Source organism: Lycium ferocissimum, chromosome 10 (assembly GCF_029784015.1).
Source record: "Lycium ferocissimum isolate CSIRO_LF1 chromosome 10, AGI_CSIRO_Lferr_CH_V1, whole genome shotgun sequence".
Lineage (NCBI taxonomy): Eukaryota > Viridiplantae > Streptophyta > Magnoliopsida > Solanales > Solanaceae > Lycium > Lycium ferocissimum.
In genome coordinates this window covers 25,099,671-25,112,111 of record NC_081351.1, presented here as the reverse complement: position 1 = coordinate 25,112,111, position 12,441 = coordinate 25,099,671, and the positions used below count along the sequence as shown (strand labels likewise).

The window sequence follows — 12,441 nt, the reverse complement described above, 5'->3', positions numbered from 1 at the left end:
GATGTATTCCTAATTTTTCAAACAAAAAACTTAACTTCTTAAGAAATATTACGCAAATGACACTTTATCAATAAATAATTTTAAAGCGGAAGAATAAATAAAGAAACTAATGTTGAGGAATTCTTACATAATAAAATATTATAACTCAATATAGCTAAAATAACTTGCTGCTTAATATGCAAGAAAGTTAATAACAATAGTTGGCATATTTTATTAAGTAATTTGTGTAATTTATAATTTTAATTTGTCTTTTAATAAATACATTTAGTTACGACTATACCCCATAGAGAGTGTATGTGCATGATTCTCATAGTATAAATGGTGTAAATGTTCGATTTTTAAATACAAGGAGTGTATCTCGAATTAATTTTTATTGCATTAGTAGTTAAATAATTTACCCTCAATTAAAATAGAAAATTATTTACTTTTGTCGGTGGTAAATAGATCATAGACTCGATTGTTTTTAGAGTTAGCTAAACAAACACTAACTAAGAAAAGTGAGCAACAAGTCAATGAACAAAAAGTTAAAAAATTTGTTAAAAAATATAATTATCAAAAAATAAGAGAATAAATATTTTTTATAAGAATAAATACTTTTTCATAAATATCAAAGATAAGAGAATAAAAATTTGTTAAAAGGTTCTTATGGTATCAGAACATTAAATTAATATTATAAATATTTTAGAAAAAAATTAATGTTATAAATATTTTAGGAAGTTGGATTTGCTACCAAAAAAATATATATTTTAGAAATGGAAACTTTTGCATAGTAATGAATGGATACACTAATTGTAATATAAGTATACATGACACGGCCGTAATATAAGTATACATGACAAGGCCAACTTAGGAAATTGCCCTAGTTACATAGCGCACTAAAATAGTGCGTTATGTAATTTATTTTTTTTTAAAAGAAAAATCGGGTAACGGATTTTAACGGGGATGTTAACTCACTAACGCATAAAAAAGTTACGTTAAAGGTACTTTCGTACCATTTTTTTTTCTTGAGGTATTTTGGTTCATTTCCTCTTTTTTTGGGTCATTTAGGTTCTGAACTCCTGTACCTTATTAGCTAAACAACTAACCTTGAGGATCAACAAGTTAAAGTCAAAATGCATATTATTTAATCATAATTAAGTTTTAAAAAGTGTATATACAAGACATATTTCTTATATTTATTTATTTTGTGTAAACAACCGATGCGGATAATTTTTTACCACCAAACCAGTGACCTCTACTTCACAGTACAGACGCTGCCCACACTGAAAATGGGCCACACTGCATTTTTTGCATGTAAAATTAAAGGGAAAAAATTACTCAATGAACACTGAAGGAAAAAAAAAATTTAAATTTTTTTTGGAGGGGATGGTATATAATGGCCACTTACAATTTGAAACTAAGAAAATAATTTTATCAATTTGTAAGGAGATTATGTAGAAAACTATGAAGTTCTCTAAAGTGTGAGAGCAAAATAATCCAAAAGCCTAAAGAAAAGGATTGGACTGACCCACTTGATTTTGGGCTCAAAGAAGAGGAGATAAAAGAGAGTGGATAAGATGAATTGTTCTCTTCAGCTGGCCCAACTAGAGGTCCAAGAACAAACTCGGAGAATTTGAGCCTGGCTCGTCCTGCCATATTCAATACTTCAGACATACGCGATTGAAGTTGTTTGCCTTAGAAACTCAAACTTTAGATATGCACGACTCAACTTTTGTCTTTTAGTTATCTCTTATTCAATATTACTTCTGACATTTTCTTAATTAAAATAAAACGCCAAACTTCTAACCTTTAGCATTTTCACAAGTTCATTTTATTACATAGATTATCTTACTTATTATTGAATGCATCGATAATACCTTAAGCTTGCTAGTAAATTTTATTTCGATACCTGAACTACGATTTATTCCAATTGAGCACCTAAACACATGATGAATCATTTCTTTAGACACTTTTGTCTCAAATTTTGGAAAGGTTTTTGTGCAAGTTCTTAAGTGCTTATTACATACTTAAGTTAACAACTTAAAATATATCACCTCCATTAATTTCACGCATTCACCTCAGTTGGAACATGCCTACACAATGGGCTCTTGAGAATACACAAAAGCTTTCTTAAAAAATTTAAATCGAAAGTGTCTAATATAAACATTTTATCATGTGTTCATGTGCTCAATCCGAATAGTTCGTATAGTTGGAGTGTCTACATGAAATTTACTGGCGAGTTTAAGGGGCTATCGATGTATTCAGCCTTATTACAAACCTATGAACCTTTGAAGCACACATGCTGTAGTAAAAAATCCAAGTCCAAGCTAAGGTTGAACAATCACAAAACTGTTGAACAATTAATTAGTGATCTAATTAGTCTTAAACAATATACTCGCGCACTAGAATCTAGTGATTAGTATGTTCGGTGCTAATTACTGCAGATTATTGACTTAAATAGTACGTAGTACTATGTAATTTAAAAACAATTTTCTGTAGGCCACCAAGATAACACGGTTAACATTTTATAATTTTCTTATACAAAACCACATGTTACATATGCCTAAAGGAGTATGACTTCAACAATGACAGCCGATTAGATTTGGATCGTCCATTTCCGGTAAGTTGCCTGACTGCGTAGTAAAATTTGAGATTAAATTTATCGAGTGTTTAATTACGGATATTTATTTTGACTAAATCTAGGATTTGACTTGTATAATAGTTAAAACTAGGATAAAATTTATACCAAAATCATGAGAATATCTATTCCATATTAAAGGCGGGATTATCTACTAGTTATAATCTTGGGGCAACGCCTTGTTTTAACCAACGACCCCTTAAGGTATTAATAATCCCTCTGACTCATTTTATGTAATGGTATTTGTTTGACCAGCAACATAGATTAAAAAGAAAAAAAAACTTTTGAAACGTGTGATTCAAAATAAGGTGTGACTATAAATTACTTTATAATAGGATAGATAGGAAGTTTAAAGTTAAATTATTCTTAAGTATAAAAAAATGCTATTCTTCTTGAAACTTGCTAAAAAGAAAAATTGTATTACATAAAAAGAGATTAAATGGAGTAAGACTTTTGACATGTAAGCCAAATATATGCAAACAAAAAGAAGAGTCCAGGACAAGAGTTCAGGACCCCAACGAATATGTTAATAACAATGAAACGAATTGCTAAAATTACATGAATTTGAAAAAGAAAATAATATTATTCTTTACAGAATTAAAAAGAAAAAAATTATATCACGTAAATTGAGACTAAAGCCATGTCAACGGTTTCGGACAGCTCTTCACCACCCCCCCCCCCCCCCCCCCCACTCTCTGTTTTAAGGTCAACCAATTTATCTAAGCTGATAGGTTGAACTAGATAAATTGAGTTTGGTACTCAAAATTCCTTAAAGTTGAATTCTCCTTCATGTTTACAAAAAGATAAGTATTTATTTATTTAGAGTACAAGCAAAAGAATGGTATTCAACGCGACGACGACAAATTTTGGTCTTGACTAATTTTATATTTTGGCATTCACCTTATATTTAATATATATCTTGAGAAATTAATATAAATAGTCGTTGACCCAAAAATAAAACCAGCAAATACATTTAAAATTATTTCCACTTCCAAGATATATGTAAGTACTCCGTATGTTTTAGTCTTAACACATCTAAAATTTATGCAATCTTTGGACATCATATAGAATTATAATCATAGTAAACTTCTTAGGATGCATCTCTTCATATACCACATCCAAACATCTTATTTTGATCGAAATTTATAATTTTATGAGATCACGCTCAAATATGATATACTGGCTAATAGAACAAGTCTCAACAAGAACAAGAACAAGAGCAAGAACAAGACCACAAGAGCAAGAAAATTTAGAAAAATCATCAATATAATACATATAATAATGATAGAACATTTTTCACAAAAAGGCAGAAAAGTTAAAAGGAAGAAAAGATCATTTTGCCTATGTTGCACGTTGGTTGGTTTAATAAGGAACGAAACTCTCTAGCTTTTAAAATTGTTCGGCATTCACAATTTATTAGTTTAACTAATTTAAAGTAGCATAAGATAGGCTCACTAAGGGTACAAACTGCTCCCTACCGCTTGTCATTTCCGTGATTAAAATCTAAATTCTTTAATTAAGAATTGAGGAATCCAATCATTTTGTTACATTCCTTAATTGTACCCTCGAATTCTCTACTTCAAATTCTATGAAGCCAAAAGACATAGGATTAATGTCTATATTACTAATCCATACATAATTCTAAATTGCAATATATCAGATTAAAATAGATATTTCAAAAAAGTTCTTACATTATAATCTTTATATTACAAATGTTTACGTTGCAAACACTATGAGCTTTATATTATTAATCCATCCATAACTGGTCAACCAAAGACCTAAACTTTGAATGCCAGCAAGAATCAGCCTCCACCAACTATTCCCCAAATATTTAGGATCACTTTGGATAATGCATGTATTTATGCCCTTAAAAATCTATCTTTACACTAGATTTTAGGTATAATCTTTGGATTTTTCTCCAAATCTATAACTACAATTTGTTTTTCTTTGAAAACTTGTGTCCTTTAGATAGCGGGTCCCACATTATTCTATGCCCCGGGTCCTACTCTATGACACGTGGCACCAAAGCAGCCTTGATGAGTGGTGGGTCCCGCATCCATGCTCTCCTTCTCTCCAGAGGATGCAGAGTACCACTATTGTGTTAATATGAATTAATACTTTTGACGAAATGCATAAATTTCTGTGAAAATAATTTAAACTTAAAACAAATGCTAGAATTTTAAAACTTGAACTAATAAAACTTAAATCTTGAATTCACCAATACCCCTTTTTCTATTCAAAACCCGGAAATAGAAGGACAAGAGTGTGTGTTTTTTTTTTTTTTTGGGGGGGGGGGGGGGGGGGGGGGGGGGGAGTTACAACTTTTACCCATCATTTCATATTATATCGAATTGCCTTGTATTTTATTATATTGATGAATATAAACTTCAAATAAATTATACTCCTACCATTCTTCTTCATTTCATAACATTACACAACAATAATTTGAGGAATAACTATGCAATATTAAAAGCAGGTATGGATAAGTTATTACTCCCTCTGTTCCAATTTATGTGCATTTTTTTGCGTGGATTGCCCTTCTTTTAAATTTTGCCACCTTTGGTCTTTTAAATTTTGCAACCGAGCGTTTATATTACGGGTTCGAACCCCCTTTTTAAAAAAAAAAAAAATTGCAAGGCAAGGTTTGGGTCGCGTGTATTCCGGCCTTTAATTTTTACCCGTAGGCGAACTTGGCATAAGTATGTCGGGTCCCTACCGATAATTCCTTCACATTTAGAGTCCGCATACTTATGGGCAAACTTTTAGTTAAGCCTTAACTAAAAGTCTCAATTATCTTTATAAACTTTTAGTTAAACAACTAAAAGTATGCAAAAGTTAGCTAGACATAACTAAAAGTATGCTCAAAAGATAACTAAAAGTCCGCATAAACATAACTTTTCTTAAGACATAGACTTTGTCTTATAAGGCAAATTTTAGTTATCTTGTGGGAAAAGTTCGGCCTTATGGGGCATACTTTTAGTTATGCCTTAACTAAAAGTCTGCCCCATAAGACATAATTAGGAAAAGACTTTTAATTAAGGCTTAACTAAAAGTTTGCCCATAAGTATCTTTGGAAAGCATAAACTTGTGAAGGAATTACAAGTTATCTGGAAGCATACTTATAAATTTAAGGCATAAGTATCTTAGGGTCAAGCATAACTTTTAATTTTTTTAAAATGGGGTATAGTGAAATTTAAACTCTGCCTTACGAATTTTTTTTCAATTTTTTACTGAGTGGGGTTCGAACCTAGAACTCATGGGTTTTAGCCAAAGGGCAAAATTTAAAGACCACCCCAAAAGAAGGGCAAATGATACATTTTCTTATTTGACAATAATTTAATTTTAAACTTTACCTTTTACGCTCAGCGAGATGATCCGTAACCACACAAATATCTTTGATTTATTTTAAACCATAAGATTCAAAAGTTTTCCTTTATTTTTTAAACTCCGTACCCAAACAAATTATATAATATAAATTGGGACGGAGGGAGTATAAGAAATAAGGTAAGATAAAAGGCAAAATAAAATTATTAACGTAATAAATGAGGGTAAGGTGAAAAAAGGATGAAGTAGTAACGCGATCGCAACAAATTGGTTTATTATATAAAATGACATTTGTTATTGTTACATTCTTCGAAATAAGAATACATACAATACAACACGCGAACACGTAACATCCATCAAAAGTCCAAACCATAATTTATAATACGAGGATTTGATTGGTCATGAATTGTGAAACGTGAAAGTGATGGAAACCAATTTTCAAATTCTTGAATCTTCTATACCTGAACAAACTCTATAAAACCCAAAGAAAATATAGTCCAAACGTGTATTTTTCAGTCTCCTCTTCTTCCAAGAATCACCATAAACAGAATCCATTTTTTGGGGGGAAAAAAAAAAAGTCCATTTTTTTTTTCTGTTTTATTCATCTTGAGGCTTTATAATTTGAGGGGTCTTCTTGTTTTCTCTTAAAGATTGAACATTTACAACTTTTACTTGGTTTTTTTCTTGTAAAATGATAGTGAGATGGTGGCTAACAGCAGTTCAATTAACAGAACTGTTTGTGAGTTCTTTGGTTCATTTGAGTTATGGCCTTTACTTGTTTAGCACAGTCATAGCTGGTGATATTTCTAAGAATCTGAGTGACTGGATTTTCAAGCAAAATTTGGAAGCAGAGGAGAAAAAAGAGACTAACAGTTCAAAAAAAGATTTGCCTCCTCTTGTGTTGGTTCATGGAATCTTTGGTTTTGGCAAAGGGGTAATGTCCCTTTTAACACATTTTCACATTTATCTTTTGAGTTTTGGGTTTTCTCCTTAATTTGTCAGTTTTTTTGGGTCGATTTTTGCCGTGTTTTTTTCTTAATCACACTTAGTTTTTAAGTCCATTCTGTTAGTTGGACTAAATGTGCTCCATTTTTAGCAAAGTTAAGGGACTAAAGATGCTCAAAGTACCCAATTTTGACTAGAAAACTATACTATTGGACATTGATCAATTTTGTTGTCCTTTACACGTTTGGTTCATTCATACACTTGTCATTAACAAGTCATCATCTCGTATTTGTCGTTGGTATTAACGAAGCTTGAAATGGGTGAACTCCACGTATTCGAGAAAAAGGATCAACATTTACGCTTCAAGTTTTGGTTAGAGTTTAAAATTACTCAAGTTGGAGTTCCATTAGGGGTTAAGGGTAAAAATAAGATTTTTTTTTTCTAGCTGCAGAGTATAAAGTTGCTCGATTTCGAATATTATAGTGGCAACTTTGGTCCTTTCTTCTTCCCTATACTAACGTTACACTTGTTTGTTCTTTTTTTCATGTAGGCTTGGAAATGTAATTTTTTTGTTCTTTTTGTAGAGATTGGGAGGACTTTCTTATTTTGCTGGTGCAGAGAAAAAGGATGACAAGGTTCTTGTGCCAGATTTGGGTTCGCTTACTAGCATATACGACAGGTGAATATTTGTAAGGACTAAATGTTTATATATCTTCTCTCTGCTATTTTGTTGTTATTGTTAAGCGTCACACATTGGTTGAGGATGAGTTATTCACTTCATGAGCTAGATTTTCAGCTAGTTTTTGGGGGTTAAAGTTAGGCCCGGGCTCCATTTATTCACATGGTATGAGAGTAGACACAGAGGTCTTGTGCTTAAATCTCACAGGAAACTATCATAAAAAAATAATCACGTGATTGACCCTTGAAAAAGAATCAGGCTCGCACGTGAGGGAACCTTATGAAGATATGATTAAATAAATGATGATATGCTTTCTTTGACCGTTTAAACTTTTAGATAAGATTGTCACATTTATGATCAGTTATACTGTTGCTCCCTGTTCTATCGTGTTTTTGCAACAATTGATGGATTTTAGGTTTCAGGGCGCGTGAATTGTTCTATTATCTAAAAGGAGGGCAGGTTGATTATGGGGAGGAGCACAGTAAGGCTTGTGGGCATTCCCAATTTGGGCGAGTTTATGAACAAGGTCAAAATCTATTTATTACATAAATGTTATGACATATTTAAAATCACATATTTCAAAAGTCTTTTTTTCTTAAACTGTGTCTGGTCAAACTAAGTCAATGCCTCACTTAACCTAGCCACTTTGCTTTCTTGGAAAAAATGAAGCAGGGCACTACCCTGAGTGGGATGAAGATCACCCTATTCATTTAGTGGGGCATTCAGCCGGATCACAGGTCGTTCGAGTTTTACAACAGATGTTGGCTGACAAGGTAAATTAGTTGCACGTTAAATTGAAAAATTGTGACACCTAAAGTAACCCGTTCGATGTTAACCTTAAGCTTACTGTGACAGGCATTCAAGGGTTACGAGAACACTTCAGAGAACTGGGTCTTAAGCATAACATCATTATCCGGAGCACTTAACGGGACAACTAGAACATACTTAGATGGAATGCAGTGAGTTTCTGAAAATATTTATATTCTGCAGTTTACTTTTATTTGATCAATTATTGCCATGTGAACAATTCCCGGAAAGTGATACCTCGACAATAAATTTTATCAAGTTGTGAGTTAATATATCAAGTTTATAGCTTTGACATCGCAGTCCTAGATGATTTTTAAGTACATAATACTTGAGGAGATAGTCAACAGAACATGTAAATACTCCGTTATATTATATGATGATTTAATTTACATGATGTTAAAAACTAATCAATTCTACTGTCATTTATCCTCAACTATCATCTGTTTGTCTACAATATATAAAAGCATTTTGATGACAACTCTTTTAAATATCTATGATATTTTTGTTCTTCCAAAAAATTTACTTTAATTTTTCACAATATTATATGATGATTTAATTTACATGAATTCTACTGTCAAAGTTATCATCTGTTTGTCTGTGTAAAAATGCATTTTGCTGAGTTTGACTGAATTCTTCTACAGACCTGAAGATGGAAAGTCGTTAATGCCCGTATGTTTGCTCCAACTTTGCCGTGTTGGAGTAATAATGTACGAGTGGCTCGACTTTCACTGGCTGAAGGACTATTACAACTTTGGGTTTGATCACTTTAATATGACCTGGAGAAAAATTGGTATCCGGGGTCTTCTCGATTGTCTGTTAGGGAATGCTGGTCCATTTGCTTCAGGGGATTGGATACTTCCGGATCTTACCATCCAGGGGTCGATCAAGTTGAACAGCCACTTACGTACATTTCTGCAAACATACTACTTCAGCTATGCTACTAAACGTACCACAAAAATTATGGGACTTGCAGTTCCTTCTGGTATTCTAGGCATACATCCTTTGCTATTCATTAGAGTCCTGCAAATGAGCCAATGGCGGCATCCTCAAGATGTTTCTCCTCCATATAAAGGCTATAGGTTCGTGTCTATTGCTTCTCTGTTTTTATCTTTTGATAACCGTGGTGTCCAGGCCAGCTTGCGTGCAGCTCGATTATTTCCACGGGATACATGCCACCTCCCACCAGCAATAGGTACCAGGCAACTCTGTCCCCCAAGGCTAGGACAGATGAGAAGATGCCTATTACTATGTTGCAATCTACTTAACTATATGAAGATTCTTTATAGTACATGCCCTATCCACTTGAGTTCTATACTCCCTCTGCCTCAATTATGTGACACTTTTTTCTTTTTAGTCAGTCCCAAAAAGAATGACAACTTTCTATATTTAGTAGTAATAATTTAACTTCAAACAACCTATTTTATTCTTAATGAGATGATTTATAGTCACAAAAATGGCTATTTTAGATCACAAGTTTCAAAAGTCTTTCTTTTTTCTCTTAAACCTTGTGCCCAGTCAAAACCTTCACATAAACTGGGATGGAGTAAGTATCTAATTAGTCATCAGCAAGATTTTGAACTCTATTATTGAAAATTTTCTCAAGCATTGACTGTTGTAATTGAGTGACTATTTGTGTCATGCCTTTGTTGATTTGTACTGAGATCCCACTACCATCACGGTTATATTATTAGGGCTTATTCTTGCTCATTACAAGTTCTGTGGATTGTTAAACTAGTTCCTAGATCTACATGAATGGCTGATATGACCACACCAAATTAGGGATTTTGTAACATCAGTTTCAGTTGATTTCAAGTTCTCCTAATTTTAGTGTAACCTCAAAACTTTTTGTTTAATTTCCTTAGTACGAGATGTGGTTTTCCATCTTTAGGACAATCCGTTTATGATCAGTTTAGAGTCATTCAAAACCAGTAATTCAAATGCACCATTAAGTTTACTCATTCAAAATTATATCTTCTAAAAGTAATCATTGTATATGAAAGGCCAAATACATAGACAGTTGAACTTCATACCAGTTTTCATTGTGAATGGCGTTGGAGTGTCTAATAGGTAGGTATCAAAATGAAAACTGATGCCAAGTTTAAGAGGACATCTATGTATTTAGCCTATATGAAAGCTTTATGGAACTAAAAATTACTAGTTCAATACAAGCAATAACGAGTTTTCATTATTCTCATGGTTTTTATTTTATCTAATACATGCAGGGATGAAGATTGGTGGGACAATGATGGTGCTCTCAACACCATATCCATGACACACCCTCGTTTGCCGATTGAACACCCGAGTCGTGTTGTTGTTGAAGATTCTGATTGCCAGCCCTTGCAACCTGGCATCTGGTACGTGACTAGTCAGAATCTGCTCTTGTATTTCTTTAGCCAAGTTGACATTTTAGAATACCTCTTCTAATTCTGTGTCCATAGCATTTAATAATTAGCTGGTCCTCATCGTTATATTTTTCATTCATGTGTTAGTTTTCTTAGGTATCAAGAATTGAGGTTTCGGAGAATTTGAATTTTGCTTCATGCTAAATCATTGTTATAGCCATCCTTTCACTGTGAGAAGTATCTTAACTCGAATGTAATCCTTTCTCCTTATTAGGATTTAAGGTAGTATTGATCTTTCATCTGTAGAATTCCAAAGCAGAAACTCAGTAATATTATGTGAACATAGGTGTCAATAGTTTGGTGACCTTACTGATTTTGGTGTTAGATTTGACTGAACATCTATACCTCCATCTATCAAACCTCTATTTACGTCCTATGTTGTTCAGCCTCTTAAAAAATGCTGACGGGTGTATGTAGAATATTCCAAAAGTGATGCATTTTTTTAAGGTTCTGATACGGGTGGGGCAACATTTTTGAGAGGCCCAACAACATTATGACTATCAGGTTATCACTCATGTAGCTATGATGGTGTTCGAAGGCAGCAATATTGATAATTCCTCTGGTGTGCAGGTACTACAAAATCGTGGAAGGCGACCACATTCTCTTCGTTGTGAATCGGGAAAGAGCCGGAGTTCAATTTGATTTGATCTACGACAGCATATTCGAGCGCTGCAGGAAGCATGTCTTAAGAAAGATTCGAGCACTGCCAAACCAAGTACCTCCTCATGAATAGTTAGCATGATATTCTCTCATTTGTTTATAGAATACTGCATTACACATTCTTGTAATTCTTTACACACTTGACAAAAATCTGTTTCGCAATTGAAATGGATTTGGAGGTCAATGCCTTTCTTCTTCTATATGTAATTGTAGCACCTCCACTAGCTTATAGGTTTTCCATGGGGGAATGTGAATTTATTAGATGTAAGTAGATACTCAGTCCATTGTAAATAGATGAATATAGAATTCGAAGAAAACAGAAAACCTTCCCCTTTCACCATGAACTCAATGATTCTGCATTGATTGATTTTTCATCTCTAGTTACTCAATCCGTGATGTTAGTACCACAAATTTCAAAAAGTCTTATCGCCACAAAAATATTATGCTACGTTTCTACAATTTTCAATTTCTTCTTTTCTTCTTAAACTCATAGATTGCTTGCCCATACTTCTAGGAAGTCAAAAGTGCTTATTTTAGAGAATTAAGGTGTTTGGCCAAGTTTTAGAGAAAAATAAGTTTTCTTGAGTAGTAGCAGAAGGTGAAAGAAATATCGTTTCCCCATAAACACTTTTGGAACTTTGACCATGCACAAACTATTGCTCTAATATTGGAAAAGTGTTTTTCAACTTGATTATCCAGACAAAAATTGCTACTCTAAAAGTTCTTTCTTCAAAAACACTTCTAACAATTTTTTTTTTTTTTTAAATAAACAGATTTTGAAAGTTTGGCTAAATATGCTATAAGTGTCTAGACAAACATGTTCAAAGAAAATGGAGGGAGGGTGTACATCATAATCTATTTTTTCCTCTTTTGGGGTGCCTATGACAGGAAGTAAATATAGAAATCTTTCCAACTCATAGCAGGATATTTATCATATATATGAACAATAATACTTCTAACCTAAGAAAATATATGACCTATACCATGTACACAACCATAGAAAAGGG

At 32.9% G+C, this 12,441-nt stretch overlaps 1 protein-coding gene across 4 annotated transcripts; it reads left to right on the top strand.

Moving 5' to 3' along the window:
* Positions 1–6,505: 6,505 nt before the first annotated feature.
* Positions 6,506–12,194, top strand: LOC132032958 (uncharacterized). 4 transcript variants are annotated; one of them, XM_059422779.1, is made up of 8 exons: positions 6,509–6,875; positions 7,471–7,565; positions 7,988–8,091; positions 8,238–8,338; positions 8,421–8,524; positions 9,014–9,451; positions 10,595–10,726; positions 11,345–12,194. In XM_059422779.1, the coding sequence occupies exons 1-8, from the start codon at positions 6,633–6,635 to the stop codon at positions 11,505–11,507; spliced, it is 1,380 nt and encodes a 459-aa protein (XP_059278762.1). In that variant the 5' UTR covers positions 6,509–6,632; the 3' UTR covers positions 11,508–12,194. The 4 variants fall into 4 exon arrangements, with proteins under 4 accessions (XP_059278761.1, XP_059278762.1, XP_059278764.1 ...); XM_059422778.1 differs by lacking the exons at positions 10,595–10,726; positions 11,345–12,194 and having other exon boundaries at positions 6,506–6,875; positions 9,014–10,297; XM_059422781.1 differs by lacking the exons at positions 10,595–10,726; positions 11,345–12,194 and having other exon boundaries at positions 6,711–6,875; positions 7,981–8,091; positions 9,014–10,297.
* The last annotated feature ends 247 nt before the right edge of the window (positions 12,195–12,441 follow it).

Excerpts from the sequence above, each read along its gene's own strand:
- LOC132032958 (XM_059422778.1), top strand. The coding sequence starts at position 6,633 with ATGATAGTGAGATGGTGGCTAACAGCAGTTCAATTAACAGAACTGTTT. Across the intron at positions 6,876-7,470 it reads TCTTTGGTTTTGGCAAAGGG|AGATTGGGAGGACTTTCTTA; the intron begins GTAATGTCCCTT and ends TTCTTTTTGTAG. Across the intron at positions 8,339-8,420 it reads AACAGATGTTGGCTGACAAG|GCATTCAAGGGTTACGAGAA; the intron begins GTAAATTAGTTG and ends TTACTGTGACAG.